The sequence below is a fragment of the Tetrao urogallus genome (genome assembly GCF_951394365.1).
Source record: "Tetrao urogallus genome assembly, chromosome: 13".
NCBI lineage: Eukaryota > Metazoa > Chordata > Aves > Galliformes > Phasianidae > Tetrao > Tetrao urogallus.
Window position 1 is genome coordinate 15,865,350 of NC_136826.1, and position 17,723 is coordinate 15,883,072.

At 49.9% G+C, this 17,723-nt stretch overlaps 1 protein-coding gene across 1 annotated transcript in view; it reads right to left on the reverse strand.

Annotated features, from left to right (window-relative positions):
• The window catches only part of DOCK11 (dedicator of cytokinesis 11), a gene marked incomplete at both ends in the record, with an annotated part of 70,229 nt that extends 56,245 nt beyond the window's left edge, over positions 1 to 13,984 (reverse strand). Inside the window, one exon of the mRNA XM_079541838.1 lies at positions 13,883 to 13,984. Coding sequence (XP_079397964.1) covers positions 13,883 to 13,984 — 102 coding nt within the window. The remainder of the gene's footprint in view (positions 1 to 13,882) is intronic.
• Positions 13,985 to 17,723: the final 3,739 nt, after the last annotated feature.

The window sequence follows — 17,723 nt, forward strand, 5'->3', positions numbered from 1 at the left end:
CCCCAGGCACCCGTACAAGCTGGGAGGAGTGGTCCTTGAGAGCAGCTCAGCAGAGAAGGACCTGGGGGTCCTGATGGACGAGAGACTCAACATGAGCCAGCAGTGCGCTCTGGCAGCTCGAAAGGCAAATGGGATCCTGGGCTCCATCAGGAGAGGGGTGGTCAGCAGGGACAGGGAAGTGATTGTCCCTCTCTACTCGGCTCTTGTGAGGCCCCATCTGGAGTACTGTGTCCAGGTGTGGAGCCCTCAGTACAAGAAAGACATGGAGATTTTGGAAAGGGTCCAGAGGAGGGCGACTAAGATGATCAGGGGGCTAGAGCACCTCCCCTATGAGGACAGGCTGAGGGAGTTGGGCTTGTTCAGCCTGGAGAAGAGAAGGCTGCGGGGCGACCTCATTGCAGCCTATCAATACCTGAAGGGAACCTACACCCAGGAGGGGAGTAAACTCTTCATAAGGGCTGACAATAGCAGGACTAGGGGAAATGGATCCAAGTTGAAGGAGGGAAGATTTAGGTTGGATGTTAGGGGGAAGTTCTTTACGAGGAGAGTGGTTAGGCCCTGGAACGGGCTGCCCAGGGAGGTTGTGGATGCCCCATCCCTGGACGTGTTCAAGGCCAGGTTGGACGGGGTCCTGGGCAACCTGATCTAAATGTGTATGTTTGGTGGCCCTGCTAGGCAGGGGGGTTGGAACTACATGATCCTTGAGGTCCCTTCCAACCCGGGTGATTCTGTGATTCTGTGATTCTGTGAAGGGCAGCGTGGCCCCAAAAGAGAGCCCACGCTGTGGTATGAGAGCTGCCAGCCCCAACACTGCTTCTGCTCCAGGATCTGAGTTGCACAGGGATCTCACGTAAAAGAAAAGGACTACCAGAAAAACAGGAGTCCCTAAAACCCAGCAGGAAGATGGAGAGAAGGGATCCAGTTTTTCCTCGGTTAGCCTCACACTCCTTAAATGCTTAATTGAATTTGGTTAATCATCCGGAGCACCAGTCTGATTTCATTACAATGCTACGCACTGCTGCGGATTTGCCAAGCCTGGCACGTTAATGTGAATTAACACATCGGGATGCTCACAGACTGTTCTCCCATTTGTGGGCATAAGGTCTGGTGTCCCTAAATCTCAACAGCTCTGTTGCCATCCCCGCAGCAATCCCACTAGCACCCCCAGCATGAGCTGCTTAAACTCACACCAGCTCACCAGCTCACCCTGCCCTAGAGTAAGGCTGAATTAGATTCCTACTAAGAGCCCTGTGCGTTGCTGTGGTGTTAAGTAGTGGCTTTGGGTACTCCGAATTCAGCTGTGTGATGGCTCTTTGCAGCATGACTGCAAGACAACGCTGCATGCAGTGCACCCTGCGTGACATAACTGATTTAGTTGTCACAGGCCATGAGGGGAACCACAGCAACGTCTCAAAGGATGTAGGTCAAGCCATATGCAAGCAGAGCAACTGCTGAGAAAAGGATGTGGTGTGGCCTCTGCCTGCTGCCACGGAAACACGGATACCTCCGTCAGTCTGTCGGAGCCCTGCAAACAGCAGCAGAGCAGGAGGGAGCCCCCGCTCCCCCTCTGGTCCCAGCAGGGCAGGAGATAAAACGCTAAGCCCTGAAAAGCAGATTTTGAAGTCTTAGTTCTTCTAATGAGCAGTGTTCAAGCACACCTCCCAAACCAGACCCAGCCCTGCTGCCCAGCGCTGTCACAACAGCAGATGGCACCCACCAAAGCCATTATGAAAGCGGAGGAAGAACTATTACGCTAAAGCAATTAGAGTCTTAAAACCACAAATTCCTCCACAGGGAAAGCCAATTTTAAGTGCAAAGAAATGCTGCCAGTCTAGCAACAAACCCAACGCGTTTCTGCAGGAAAAAAAAAGCACAGTGCTGCATGGGCCTGCATGAGGCTGGGTCACAAGCTGCTCTTGGACAATGGCACGAGCAAAACAACAGCCCGTCTATTACACTATTGACTCTCCACCAAGAAGCAAGCTGGCTGGCATTTTAAGAGGAAATTCAATTGAATTGCTTCAACAGAAACATGCCCACAAACGCCAGCGCAAGGCAGCACAGAGAGCCGGGCCCCAGGAAAACCCCATGGAAATGTCTCCAGCCTCACTGCCCTGAGCCATCTCCTGACTGTAGCCATTTGCAAAGCACATGAAAATCCTTACGTTTGCTTTATGAACAAGGGTTCCCACATTCAATTGGAAAGGGCATTTCTATTTTCTACTTCTACAGCTCCGAACACAGTGGCCACCTGTCTTCTACTGTTCTGCATTTAAACAGTACAAATGTGGTATTTTTTTAATTATGTGAATAATGCTTTTCTGAGCTCTCGTTCTCTCAGAATTACTATGGGTATAATGGCAGTGACACTACTGTACAGAAAGTGAAGGAAAAATGTTTAATTTGAGGTTATTTTAAAACAGCAGCCTAAGGAAAACGATCAGAAACGTGTGTATTCTCAGTGCTTTCAGGCTGGCCGTCATTTAAAACAAACAATATCCAGAGAAGAAAGCAATCTGATGGCAAACCCAGCTGGTTTGGCTCTGCGTTACCCAGTTTTCTCATTGCATTGACACCCGCCCTGCGTGGGCTGACAGCTCACTTTTCCCCCTGCTCAGCAGAAGGCAGCTCCAGAAGAACTCACAGCCCCAGAAGAACCCACAGCCCCAGCATAACGAACACACCATGCTCAGCTTTCACTTCTTCCCTATGGTCCCCAGTGGGTATGATGCATAGCCATCCCTGCCTCCAGCAAAACACTCCACGGCTCAGTAGCACTTGGCCCACAGTGATTTTGCAATCCTGAGAAGTGAAGTTTGACCCATCACCACAAACCACCCTCATAAAGCAGCTAGAGACACAAGTAATCTGTGTATTGAAAGTGATGCTTCTCTGAAGTGTCTGAAAGAACAGGAAACAGCATGGACCATATCACAGAATCACAGAACTGTAGGGGTTGGAAGGGACCTCCAGAGATCATCGAGTCCAACCCCCCTGCCAAAGCAGGTTCCCTACAGCAGGTCGCACAGGTCGGCATCCAGGCAGGTCTTGAACATCTCCAGAGAAGGAGACTCCACCACCTCCCTGGGCAGCCTGTTCCAGTGCTCCGTCACCTCACTGTAAAGAAGTTCTTGTGCACATTTGTGTGGAACTTCCTATGCTGCAGTTTCCGGCTGTTTCCCCTTGTCCTGTCTCCATTCACCACTGAAATATGTACATATCAATGTATTGTCTCAGACTGTTCCCAAAATCTAGCAAGCATTTTACTGCCCATTTACTACTTCACCTGCAACCTTGTAATACACTTAGGTCCTTACACTTGCAACACCTAGCAAAGCATAGATATTAAAACAAATCCCATAGGACCAAGTGGGTGAAATACACAGAAAATAGGAGACAAATTCAAAATGGGGAATTGATTCAAAGCTCAGGAGGCAAAAAAGAGGAAGCACACACCCCTTGGCCGTACCAACCACAGACACAGCGCTTCCGAGAGCAACATCAGCCCAGGGAGGGACCCTGTCCTACCATAATACATAACCTGCAAATGCAGAGAGATCACTCAGAGAAGAAAACTCCCCAGTTATGGCGTTGCTCATGAAACCTGAAGGTCATGGGAAAGTTTATATGAAATCTGGGAACCAAGAAACACACTTGGCAACTTGCATGGGCAAATGGAAGTGAGGGATTTCACTCCATAGTAAAGCTTTTCCAAAGGCAGGGGTTCAGAGACCACCAGTCGTGTCACTCTCAGACCATGCAGTCCTAAAGAGGTTTTTTTATTTAAGTAGCACATCTGTGGCTCTTCACTTTCTCAGCCCCCAGCTCCAGCACTACCATCTGATCGCATTTGCAGGCTCTAGCTCCAGCTTGCAGGAAGGCTGGAGTGCTTCATTTAAAAAACCTTAGATTCACACATAATTCATCATCCCAGGAGCCTGGGCAGAAGGAAGAACAGCAAAAAGTGAGAAATGCTTTGCTTGCCTATCCAACATCTGGAACCATCGTAACCCAGTACAAAGCCAAACAGTGTCTTTGGCACAATGCCTTCAGAAGGAGAGGAGAAAGGAAAGAGGTTGGAACAGAGCAACAGGGGAGGAAGGGCAAACAGGGCAGCAGCGTTAGTCAGCACAGATGGCAGCAGGCACAACACAACACAGCCTTGCTGCTGCCAAGTGGTTTGCAGGCTTCTCAGCACAGCCACGTTCAGGGAGAAGCCAGGAGGCAGGCAAAGATGCAGCTCCCATGGGATAGTGCTGCAAACACGGCTGTCAGCTGGATGGAAGTGTAGGGCCCAGGGCGAGCTGTGCAGACATGGGCTATGGTAAAACCACAGGGAGGAAAAACAGTCAGTACTGCTGGGTATGAGGAGGCCAAGACTATTTTTAAGCTGTCTAGAGAGAAGGAGGTTTAAAAACACAAGGCAAATGCCCAGACAGGAATCCTAGCTCTGTTGGAGGCACGAAACCCTGCGACCTAGGAAGAGTCTACAGAACTTGGCCACAGTTCTGACCCAAAACCCTGGGAGGGCTTTGTATGAAGGACATGAAGGAGTTACAGGCAGAGGGAACGGTTGTTGTGGGGAAGCTCTTGGGAAGGCTGAGTTGAGTCTGGAGGCAGGGGTTGAAGAAAAGCAGGGCTGAGGAGACACTGGGCAGGGAGGAAGGAAGGAAGGGGTTCGGCTCATCTGTTTGCACCTGTCCCAGAAGCAAACAGATCCTCCCTCTGGCAGTGTGGGCGAGATGCTAGGTGACGCCTTCAGCAGGGTAGCCCAGCGCTGCTCATCTCATACCTTGGAAACAGCCATATGCCAGCTGTGGTCAAGGCAGGCACAGCAGATTCTTCCTTCCCCAGTCCCCGGCACTCCCTCAGCAAGCATTCCCACACAAGGCTGCTGTAATTCCTCCCTCCTCTTCTCTGCACTGAACAGAGATGGTTGGCTCTGCCTGGAGTGCTCAGTGGAATAAAAAAATCAAGTGATGGGGAAGGGAGGATGGGTGCACGGTTCTGGCACCCTGCAAGGAAACATCTGCAGTGAAAATTACTCATGTTTTCCATCCTAAAGCACAGAGTTCAAGTTCTGCACAAAGCAGTCTCGCTGCCTACACCTGCCTGCTCCCACAGGACAGGGCACACAGGGCAGAAGCCTCAGCTGAGCACTCTAAGGCAGATCCTGGCATCCAAATGAAGGATTTTGATGACTGATTACTGCAAAAAGAAAAACAAAACAACAAAAACCCATGGTAGATCAAGTCACTGCAACCTTTCCTTTCCCCCCTACCTCTGGCCCCTTTTGTCGTGTGCACTGGGGCCAGCACATGCTGGGTTCTGGGCTGCTGCATGTTGCCAGTTTGCACTCATTTGGGATTGAATCCAAGGTGGTGAACCCAGCTCAGAACCATGCATCGATTGGAACTAGGATGTCCCCTTTTTCAATGTTATGCTCAATTCTCTAACGAAAAAGGAAGTGCTTGTAGTTATCAGTATTGTCTTTGAGAGCATCAATTCAAGATAAAAGCTTGGAGAAAGTTTGACAAAATGGTCAAGATATTGATGTCAGGGGAGACCCATTATTACTGCTCAGTCCTGGCAAATCAAAGTGAGTCAAGGTCTGGCTTCAGACTGGCTTAGAGATGATAGGAAGTCAGGATAACCTTCATTTCCTTCCACTTATTTAGCAGTGGACTCCACACTTGACAGTCTTTAGGAGATCGCATTTTGAAGCTTAGATCTGCAACCACAAGGGCCAGAGATGCTGGTTTTTTTTTTCCTGAAAGCTGAGAAACTTGCACAATCACTTGAGCTAAAGGAAAAAGCTGTTCAACAGAGTGGTGGATTTCAGCCAACCTGTACATGTCACCTCTGAAAGCAGCATCCCAATCAAAAAGGAAACACACCACCAGATTGCAGCTGGGACATGCCACAGCATCTCCAGTCCCCAGAAACACCCAAAATCCCACTTCTTCCTGCATGCAAGGGTACAACCTGGCTCAAACCCAGCCCTGCTGCCCACCGAACAGAGCTCAGTGCATCCCTGCATCAGCAGAGCTGCACCTGCATCCAGCTGAGCGTCTCCTGCAGAGAGTGAGAGAGATGGAAACGCAGGGCTGCTCTGATTTTCTCCTCTGAAAATAATAGTGCTAATAGAAATTGGCAAAAAGCTCCGGGTTTCCATGGGACAGCTGAATTCCTGCCAGACATGAATTCTCAAAACATTCTGTAAGTGCAGGAATGCTAAAAAAAGGGGAAATAGTAATTACAACAACAATAATACTTATTTATATAAGCTCTTAACTGGAGCACCCCAAAGTGATTTTCAGATGTCACTGCTATTTCATCATTTATTTATGTAGTACGAGTTTTATATTTAGCATCCAGTTCCAGAAGATCCAACTACAGAACATCTTAAAACAATTAATTGCACATAAGCAGAACTCCTCCCTTTCCTGCCTGCTCCCAAAACTCCTTGTTTTTCACTCAAGAAACCTTGTGCTCTGGGCCAAGCCAGCCCTGCAGCCACTCCTGCAGGCAAACCGTGGCTGGAGGCTCACCCCAGTCTCTTCAGCACTGCAGAAGAACTGGAGCAGGAAGTCACAGATGGGTTTTGAGTTGCCTTAGCAATAAGGTGAACACCCACAACATTGAAGTCAAGCCCCAGAGATGTTGGTGGTGATTGAAACAGCTCAGGAAGTTGCCTGCATAGCCCCCATCTCAGCTCTGCGGTAGCTGCTAAGTTAAATGGTTCTCTCCTCAGTAAGCACTGTGTGACTGTATGCTCCACAGCTGCCAGGCAGGATCTGCAGTGCTTCAGCCCAGCCAAAATCATGCTCTTGGTGGAGGCACCTCCAAGTTTCCCCAGAGTGAAGACATCCATACGAATGTCAGCACTATGCAAAGGGACAAGGGAGCACAGGGGAAAAGGTTGAATGTAACTTTCCAAACCGCTGCCTGGGGGACTGGGGTTTGCCTCTGTAAAACCCAGCTTTGTGCTGCATTCAGCCCTCTCCACCACCTTCCTCCAGCAGTGGAAGGCTCCTTTCACCTCTCCTGACTCAGTGGCTCTGCAGCTGCACGGGGCTGAACTGCACAAAAAGTTCTCCACTCACAGATTCACCACTTCCACCAAACACCTGAGAAATGGGTGAGCCACAGCTTTTGCTTTACTTTCAGACATCATTACCCCTCGGGTACACCCACCCCAAGCACTCAGCATGCAAGTTGTGGCCCTGTCCTCCTCCATCTGTGCTCTCCCAGCACAGCACAGCTCCAACCTACATCCCAGTCTCCTGACCACCATCAGAACACAACTCGAAGTACGGCTGTCACAGAAAAAAAGCTGCAGCACCACAATATGACTAAGTCCTAACTTTGTCCAGGAAAGAAGCCATTCTTACCCTTAGCTGCACTTTTGTCATGTCCCTACTCAGGGGATGGACAGGCCAGGGTGCTGCAGTAGGGACATCAATCAGTGAGGAGTTAGGGCAGGAGGAAGGAGCAAGGATACTCTGGACCCAAGCAGTGGTCTCCTTCCACACAGCCACTCCCCAAGGACAGCCCCGTGACAGGAGTTATTAATAGGAGGGAGAAAGAAATTGCATTTCAGCAAGAAAGGAGAGAGGGGTGAGAAAGAGGTTAGGAACAAGCAGACCTGACCCCATTAAAGAAGCAGCGGGAGGCAGAGAAAAGCTGTAAAGATGAGACAGGGCTGTACTGAAGGGAAGAGCCAGCAAGATAGAGCTTTGATTTGCACTTTTTAAGGGAATGAAAGAGATAGAGAAAGATGGTGACAGGGAATCATACTCCAGTATTTCTAAGATGACAGCAGTGCCCACAAAGGCACACAAACCCATCCTTCTTTTCCTTAGCCAGAACAGGAGCGAGGAGGCCAATTAAGCAGGGAAACCTAAAACCACAGCCCTAAGACTGGTTGCTCTTCAGCTGCTGTGTGCAATTGTGATTTGCATTCTCAGGCTGTAGAAATGTCAAAAGCTTTGTGTAATTTTGCATTATTAGAGATGATAAATCAGTGTGCAAAGAGCTAAATGGAATCACATAAGAGCCACCAAACTGCCTATATAAAAGGATGCTGTAATAGGCACTCTAGCAGCCCAACTTCAAACGCTCCTGGGCCTCGGGAGGTACACTGCAAATATCTCCATATACCAGAAAGGGCTGAAACAAAACCCCACAGCAATTCCCTTTCTGGATTTTGGGCACACCAAATCCCCATCCGCATTGCTGGTGGTCGGCTGCCGGCATTGCTGACAACCATCTGTTCCAGGCACTGCTGGCAGCAGGTCAGGGCAGATGCTGTCAATGCAGGGATGCCTGCATCTCCATGGCATTGCCTCCAGCACACAACCAACTACTCTCAGCTTTGCCCAACAAGCACGAAAAGCACAGCCACAGAGCTTGTAACATGTGGCAAGAGGTGCGTGCACAGAGCTCACATCCTCAGAGCCTTCCTATAATGTACTCATGGAAACCTACTTCAAGGATGCTTTGGGAAGGATAAGACTTATTGTCTACGTGAAGCTGTTGGAGCCTCCAAAAACCTCAGGAAGGGGCCACACTGAGCGTGGTTCATCCTCCAGTGCCCATTTCTCAGCATAAGGAGGAGGCATTGTTCTCTCTCCCAGACTGGGTGTCAGTGGCAGACGCTCTGAGGTTTGTAGGAAGCAGCCCCAGGTGGCTGCATGGTGTGCAGGCCTTGCTGCCCTCTGCAAAGTGATGCCCTTCACCCAGAGCACATCTGCTGTGCGCTCAGATGGAGCAGCCCTGACCACTTGCACTGCACACACAGCTCGAGGCCATTTAGCACTGAGCTAAATGAGGTCCTTGACAGCAAGAGCACCAACTCAGGAAGGCAAGTGATTAATTTTAAGAGAGCGTTTAAGTGTTTTCTATGAGTAATAACCTCACTGTGAGCACTTCCACAGAAATCACCCGAGCTTGCGGTGGTGGCACTCCGGAGGCAAAACTCCCACTGAAGCAGGGGCTGAATTTCCTCCCAAGTCTCCACTACGACTCTTTTGCTATTGAAGTTATGCAAACACAGCACATCGACTGCACCCAAAGGGGAACATGCATATATTCCGTGTCTCTCTTGAGCACTGAGATCACTACAAGCACTGCACATAAACAGCCTTCACACTGATCAAAGCGAATTTAGCTTATTAAAGGAGGATCCTATGCAGAAAGCTGATCTCCTCTGCAGGAATATAAATTCAGTCGCATATAATATAGATTAAGCTGTTAGAAAAACACAGAGGGAACAAAGCGCCTTTTTGCTTCCAGTCAAAATCTTCTCAACATCGCTCTTTGGAAGCTTTTTATCTCCTGTTTGGTGCCTGCCTGAAACCGAGTGGTACATACCAGCCCAGCCCAGCCCGGATCAAACACAACCCATCTCCTTCTGGCATGCAGCCCACAGCCTCATGTCAAAGCTACCAGCAGCACTGCGTAACACGGGAGAGAAGGCGCTCTCACATCTGGATGGCAAGAATCAGTGCAGTTTGCATACAGATGATCTCCCATGCTGCAGTTGCTGGGAGCTGATGTGCTGGCAGACATATGGCTGAAGCTGGGAGCGTGCCCACGTGCGTGGGGCTCACTCCTGCAGCCACATCCTACTGCACAGCATGCACGTCACCAAGCAGTGCTACTGAGCTGGCCAACACCCAGCGTGGGGAAAGCCTGCTGCCCAGATACGGTGCTCCCAGGCCGTGTCCTTTGGTAAAGCTGTGAATGTATCTTCAGTTAATCTGTGTAGAAACGATGTAAAGAAAAGCAGAGCTCTCGTGGGAGATCAAAAATTGCCACCAGATGACTTGTTTTAGCAGCACGGTGGGAAAATGGACTGTCTGTGTTTTGTCAAACGTTTGCTCCTCTGATCTTATCCTCTCCCACACATTTTATTTCTCTGTCACAACTCAGAGAATGACACCTTTGGAAAACTTGCAACATGCTCGAGACAACCCTCTTATACTGGTACTCAGCCACTGCTCACTGCATGGCTCCTGTGAGGAGGAGACGTCCAAGAGAGGCCCAACTCTATGTTGTCAGGCTGGATATTAGACAGAATTTCTTCTCCTGTGCTGCAGTGGCACAGCTGCCCAGGGAGTGCTGGGGTGACTGTACCTGGAGGTGCTCCAGAACCGTGGGGATGTGGCACTGAGGGATGTGGTTATGGGCATGGTGAGGGTGGATTGGGGTTAGACATGGAGTTCTTAGTGATCTTTTCCAACCTGAATGTTTCTATGATTCATCCAAAGAAATAAGTCACCCCAGGCAGCCGGTCCGGCTTCCCACGCAGAAGGCAGAGCATTTGCTATGCTGCAGCACCACAAGATTACGGCTCTCATTCATGTGCATTCTGCTCAACTCTACACCACCCAGTAAGTTTTGGGGGAAAGCTAAAACGAGGCAAAGGAGAGGTGCAGGGGCACCTCCACCAGACCACAGAGTGCACATCCACATCCCCAGGGCATGGGCTGAGCTCCATCCCATGGCACTGCTGTGGTTGCGCAGGTCACGCATTTGTTGGCAGCTCACTGTGGGCTCCTCATCCCATCCCATAATAGTCAGTAACATCCCAAGTGTGGAGAGAATGGGAGGAAGGAGGTTTCATTGAAGGCCTTAGCCAAGAACGCCAGTATCCATTCACTGCCAAAGGTCCTCTGGCTGATCTCCTTGAGCTCCAACCTGGATCCTTCTGGATTTCAACACTTCAGCTATGAATTTGTAGTTTGAACGCAGTGTTTTACTACTGTTGCCCCAAGGTTCAAACTGCATGTAATTTCATGACTAGGAATGGTTTAAATTACTGCACTTAGGCCTGATCCTCTCTCTAACCAAATCTTAAAACTTTCCTTCATTGTTTTGCACGCCATTTATCTCACCGGCCAATTTAATGCTGTTGCTAAATTTGTCTACTGAAACAGTGACTTCGTTTGTTGGTTATTTTGCCAAACTTCCACCCGTTGATTTATAACCAGTAGCAAGGCCCATTCAAAGCTGAAGCTGATACAATCTGCCCTGCGGCTTTGCAAAGAAGAGTGGGCATAAAAAAATCAGGGTTCCTGTGGTGCTGCTCTGTAGGGCTGTGTGTGCTTTCAAGGGACTCCTACTGAAGACTTTTGTCTCACCCAAAGCTCCTCTACACAGCGCATCATAGAATCCTAGGATGGCCTGGGTTAAAAAGGATCACAGTGATCATCTATTTTCAACCCACTGCTATGTGCAGGGTCACCAACCAGCAGACCAGGCTGCCCAAAGCCACATCCAGCCTGGCCTTGAATGCCTCCAGGGTTGGACATCTACAACCCTTGGGCAACCTGTTCCAGTGCATCTGTGAACACAATGCAATGCCAGAGTGCCAGCCAGGAATGCCACTGGGAACAGAGCACAGGAAGGGGAATAGATAAGCACCAAGTGAAAGCTGTACTTCATCCTTCTTCGTCTACTGAAGGACTGAGGCATCCCTGGGCTCCCTGCCACAGCTGGGTGCTACAGATCAGGACTACAGCCCCACTTGTAACAAGAGCAGCACTGACTGCACCCCAGCAGCTGGTGCAAAGGAAGGACACAGGTACCCCAGGGCACCTGGAGGAGGCTGGAGTGAAGCACGGGACAGATCCCATTGCTCTTTCCATCCCATCCCTTTCACAGACACAGGGAGCGAAGTTACACCCAACCCCCGACTGACGTTATTCCAGGTTTGCACACCAAAGAGAGAAATAAATGTCATCCTTCTGCTAAACCAGTATAACTAGGGAACCAGGAACAGAAAGAGCACGACATGAGCTGCACTGCACCTGCAGGACCACGCTTTGGGAGCTGCCTCTCTGCCTTGCAGCATCGCAGTGTTCCTGCCTGGAGATGCATCTCCTCTAATGCACAAATTACAGCTCCGTGCAGGCTGACCTTTTCCATGACGTTAAAGGTTCTCCTCACAGAGATGTTTTCATTTAGCAGTATTTCATCCACAGACTGCAAATGGCTTCTTATTCCAGACAGTTCCTCCTCCTGAGGGAGTGCTCTGGATGCCCAAAGTGCTGAAATCCACCACATAGCAATAAAGCTTCATGGCACCCACTCTCTCTTGGGAGGAAGATGAGTGCCCTGGTGCACACAGTGCTAGTTTTGCACCCCACACTCATGCTCATCCTCACAGTTTCCTATGCACTCAGCTACAGCCAGATCGTGGACACCAATCCCATCCACTTCTTATAAACTGTGAAGGGAGAGGAACCACCTTGTTCCAGGAACCACCTGGAGCAACCTGAGGAGCACGCTCCTCATCCCTCATCGCTAAGGGTGTCTGAAGTGCTAACCAAGACAGTCCTTTAAGCTCACACCACCTCCTTTCCCATTCTCCAAATGCTGCAGTATCCTATGGCTCTTCCCAGGAATGAGGAAGTGCTGGGATTTATCCCTTTGTTGCTGAAGTGTCAAAAGCAGGAAACTCTGCCAAGAGCAGGAATCAGAGCCACCTGCCCTATCCTCCTCCAGTGCTTGGCTGCAAACGCAGCGAGCAGAGCAGCAGCTCTGGGGATTTGCCTTTCTGAAAGAGAATGAAAGAGAATTGGCAGAGGTGGTGCAGGCAATGAAACCCTGGAGAGGCTCAAAAAGAGTGGCTGCTGAACCCTGCCAGCTCCTATAGGCTGCTGTCAGGGTTTCATTTATTCTCATCTGCAATCTCACCCATCCCTCTAGGCTCTGACAGAGGGCACACAGCACAGGCATTGTGCCACCATTTGCCTCTAGGACACCAAAGCTCTTGAGGTTCTAAACAAGAGGTTCCACCAGTTATTATGAAGCATTTATCTGAATGTATTGTTGATGAAAGAGTGAAAGCAAACCCCACAGGAGCCTGTAAAGACATAGGAAACAATTGCATTGGCACAAGGAAATCAGACTGGATTGCCAATGTGACTTTTTTTTGGCCTTAGGAATTAGGAAATTTACAGGAAAACTCTATTTTATTAAGAAAATTTTAAAACTCTCCATCTATTTAGCTCACGCACAATTCAATATTCACTCAACTTGTGCTGCACTTTCTGCATGTCCCATTTCCTAACCTTCCATCAAAGTCAAGGTCAAGTGTGATTGCACGCTAGAGTAAGCAATGAGCAATGCTGAAACACATCCAACAGAGCTCAGGGAAGCTTTGAACTACCCCCAGCATCCCCCCGGGGCACTGCAGCCAACATTTGCACAGCTGTGCACACAACGAAGACAACCTGCTGCAGCATCCCACATGGAGGGATGAAACGCATCCAGTACACGTGGCTTCCATCCCAGATGTTGGGGCACAGTTCCTAGGATGCTCACAGCAATGCCAGCTCCCTTCAATCCCACACCCTTTGTTTACCAGTTTCGCAATGCCTGCAGCCAACCAGGATGAGCTCCCGTTACCTGTCTGCTCATTGCCCTGCACTGATGAATCCTCATCAATCCGTGCTCCCTCCACACAAGTACCACCCAACTAACCCAAGATGACAGAAGCATCGGTTCCTGCGATCCTCACACCTCTGGAGCACGTTCAGATGGGCACAGCGATGGCAGGCAGCAAGCGGGGGCCGAAGGCAGGATGGCACAGCACGACCCGTGGGAAGGAGCACCCGAAGAGGGCATTGTGCTCCCGCCCCGCCCTCCCCCATCTCCTGCCCGGCTCAGCCGCGCCCTGCCCGGCCCTTCTGCCTCACCCAGCGCTCCCCATCCCCTGCCCACCCCTTTCCTCTTCCTCTTCTCCCGCTCCGAGCATCCCCTGCCCATCTCCGCCCCTTTCGCCGCCGTTCCCTCGGGCTGGGAGCTGCCCAAGGTACCGCCGCACCGCGCCGCGCCGTACCGAACCGGAGCTCCCCTCCTTGCCACTCACCAACACGAAAGAGCTTCGCACCGCCTCCGAAACGCTCTGCCGCAGCTCGGCGGCCGTGCCCGGCTTGCTGAGCCGCTTCGTGAACTTCCTCACTTCCGACATGGCGACATGGTCCGACCGGATCGAGCCGAGCGGGGCCGCGCCGCGGGCTGCTGCCTCCCAGCGCCGGGCGGGGCCGGGCCGGGCGGAGCCGCTGAGCGGCGGGCGGGGACGAGGAGGGACCGAGCTCAGCCCCCGCCCCGGCCCGGCCCCGCTTTGTCCCCTCAGCAGGTGTTGGGCGCTTCCCGGCCGCAGAGAGCCGAGCTTACAGGCGCTTCCGTACCGTTAGGGCTCATGCTCCGCACGCAGCCCTCTCCAAAGCGGGTTCCTGCTGCCTTCCTGTTAGCCTAAGCATCCAGCAGGACGAGATCCCGCTACTGAGCATCTCCAGCCTATGGGATTTGCAGTAGGAAAGTGCTTTGATCACAGCGCGTACGAGCCCAGCTCGCTGCCTGGTTGCTCGGCCAGAAGGCAGGAGAGGAAAGGAGTTAATGCCTGCCCCTGCGCCCTGTAGCTTTGTGTGCAGTGCCGAGGATGGCGATTTGAAGGCAGAGAGATCCTTTGACTTTATTTTACATTTTGGCAGATATTTTATACCTTAGTGTCTTACTTCTAAATTGCTTCACTTTATAGTGCACGCAGATACTGCATTGGATAGAGCCGCCCTATTGTCATACAGAGGGTGGAGAAGCACTGGAACAGGTTGCCCAAGGAGGTTGTGGATGCCCCCATCGCTGGAGGCATTCAAGGCCAGACTGAATGTGGCTGTGGGCAGCCTGGCCATAGCAGAGGGTTGGAACTGGATGGTCATCATGGTCCTTTTCAACCCAGGCCATTCTATGATTCCATGAAAGTCACACCCTATGGAATCTGCAAGCTTATTTACAAGCACTGCACTGGAATTGCCAGCACGCTGTCAGTCACACAACATGTAGAGGAATTGTTTAGATTGTAAGAGCCAACATGTAGGGGAGTAATGAATACAGCTACTATGATCCAAACCATGGAAACTGTTATTTGTGACTCCTAAAGCATGCAAGCCAGTTATTGTTCTGCTTTTTAGCAGTTCATGGAAGGGGCAGCAGACACCATTTCATATTAAACCTCGCTCTGATCTTCTACAGAGGCAAAACAAATCCAAAACTTTATACTTGATTATGAAATATCTAGATGGGGGAGAGAAAAGGAGGAAGTTTAATAATTCGAGCATTAACATTTTCACTAATATCCTTCCTTAAGGCTTTTCAAAATCTGTCTAAACTAGTTCTAAGGAAGCAGAAAGTTTTGTGACAAACAATTCCAGCTACAGAGCACTGAGGTTCACTTCCTTATCTCTACAGCCATAGGAATTCTTGCAGAGATTTCACCAGTCTCTACATGGCTGCTGGCCCCAGAACAGGGCAGCCCTGCTCATCCTGCCTGCAGGAAGGAGCTCGGACAGCTTGGGCCCCGTGGAAGAGCAAGAGCAAGTGCAACAGCAGTGATGGGAGATCTACACTCATGGCAGTACCATTTTCTGCCTTTGGTCTGCTAGATCAGAGAAAGCTCTGAGAACATCACCATGATGGAGCATTTGACAGGAAATAAAGTGATCCCTGGAGTACCCACCCCTTGTTTATGCAGTCAGAAGCAAGGAGTTCCCAGTGAGGTTACGAGCTCAGTGCAGTGCCAGCAAGGGGCTGCGCCCAGTCACCATCCCACTCAGCTGAGCCAAGGAAGAGCCAGCAAACTGAGGCTGTTTTGTGGAGCTAAGCACGGAAACAAAAGGAAAATAGAAGCAGTGAGGACACATGACATGAAAACAACATGCAGAAAGCTCTATCTCGGGAAGGCTGAACATCAGAATAAAAGTCTCAGGCACAACAAGCACTAAGGCAGCTAGCAGCAGCCACAGCATTACTACAAGAGGATGCACAAGGCTGCAAGGCTTGTGGCTGTAGTCTCCTTTTGCATGGGGTAAAAAGGTCAGGGATAGCTTACCAGCATTACAACGACATGTGAGAACACAGCAAGCTTCTGGAGGTGCTGTGGAACTGCTCAAGGCATCACCTCAGAGAGAACAACTTTCTTGAACTCAGCCATAAGAAACTCACAGCATCAACAGACCCCAGAGACCTCAAGAGGTGAAAATGTTCTGTTCCCAGGAAAGGACAGAAAGCATAGGCTCTCTTACAAAAAGCAGCCATCACTGAAATCACCTCTATTTTCGTTTTTCAAAACATGGTTTAGTAAAATAATAGGTTTTTTTCAGTGCATTTATTACGAAGACCCAAACTGCAGCCTCCCCTTTGCCTTCTGCAGGCTCTCCAGTTGAAGGGCTGCAGCTGATGGACTGCTGCCCTTTTCCCAGGTCTGTGCACGTACAGGAACCACAGTGAACACGTTTCTCCGAAGGAACAATCTGCTGCAAGCTCAGGCCGACTTCAGGACAGCACAGACTACAGGAGAACAAGTTTTGCACATACACTGTATTGAGACCAACAGCAAAACCTTACCCACTTATTGGTAGCACTGTAACATAGAGGATGAGCTAAAGCAACCAATTTTTTGCCTAACTCACCAGTTTGCAGCTGACGCTGATATAAAATCTGAAACATATGGGGCTCCTGGGCCATCACTGAGAACCCCTCAGACAAGCTGTAGGGTTAGAGGCAAGCTCAGGTCTTCATTTCTCACAAGCCATCCAAGGTAAAAGACAGGTAATATCATTAGAAAATAATCCTGTTTTGCACCACTGCCTTCACTGGTTGTCTGTGTGCCTATTTATCACCTTCAAACGGGCCTATCCCAGAAAAACACTTAACTGATTAATCCCATTGCTTCACTTCATTGCACAGAGGCCTGCGTTCCTGCACTGAGCCAGCATGATTCGGTAACCCAGACCCAGGCATGACTTTTTGCTGGGAGGAACAGTTATGAACAACATTACATCCTCACTTCACCATTTCTGGGAGCATGTTCCAGCTGTATAGCAACACATCGATGCCACCTTTGGGCTAAGAGCTCCTTGCTGTTAAAGGGCTGCCCTCTGCTGACTTACTCAGGATTGCACGGCCACAGCTCCTCAAGGACAGGAGAAACAAATCCCATATGCTGCTTCAGGATTTCTCTACCCCCCAAACAATGAAGGGGAAAGCAGGCAAAATTCATTACTTTTATGTGCTCCAAATACGTAGCATTACATTCTGATCTGCTTTCCACATAGAAGCCAGAATTGCCATTGAAGCACACACAGGAAAAGGACCATTTTCTAATCATGTGAACTGAAAAGCTGCCTTAGCATCCCAGTAGCAAGCCACTGCTATTAGGAAAACACTAGGAAAGCAGAATTAATAGCTGTAGCTATTAGCATAAGGAATCCTGAAGCACAGCTCCAGTACCACATTACTAAGAACCAGCCAACAACCCTCCAGTTTGTTCCCACATTCACATAATGAATCAAAACCAACATGCCTATATGAAAATCTCAAACAATCTATAATTACCTATAATTAGAGGGGAAAAAAAGATACATATAGAAGATGGACATTGCCAAAATACAAATTAGAGTTGGAAGGGACCTTTAAAGGCCATCCATCCCAACTCCCCTGCAATGAACAGGACCTACAGCTTGACCTGATTGCTCAGAGCCCCATCCAGCCCTGCCTCCAGCAACAGGGCATCCACCACCACCTCTGGGCAACCTGTTCCAGAGCATAACTACACTCAGCGTAACAAACTTTCCCCTTGTAGCCAATCTAAGTCTTGCCCATTTCGGTTTGAGACCATTTCCCCATGTCCTGTCCCAACAGAACCTGCTACA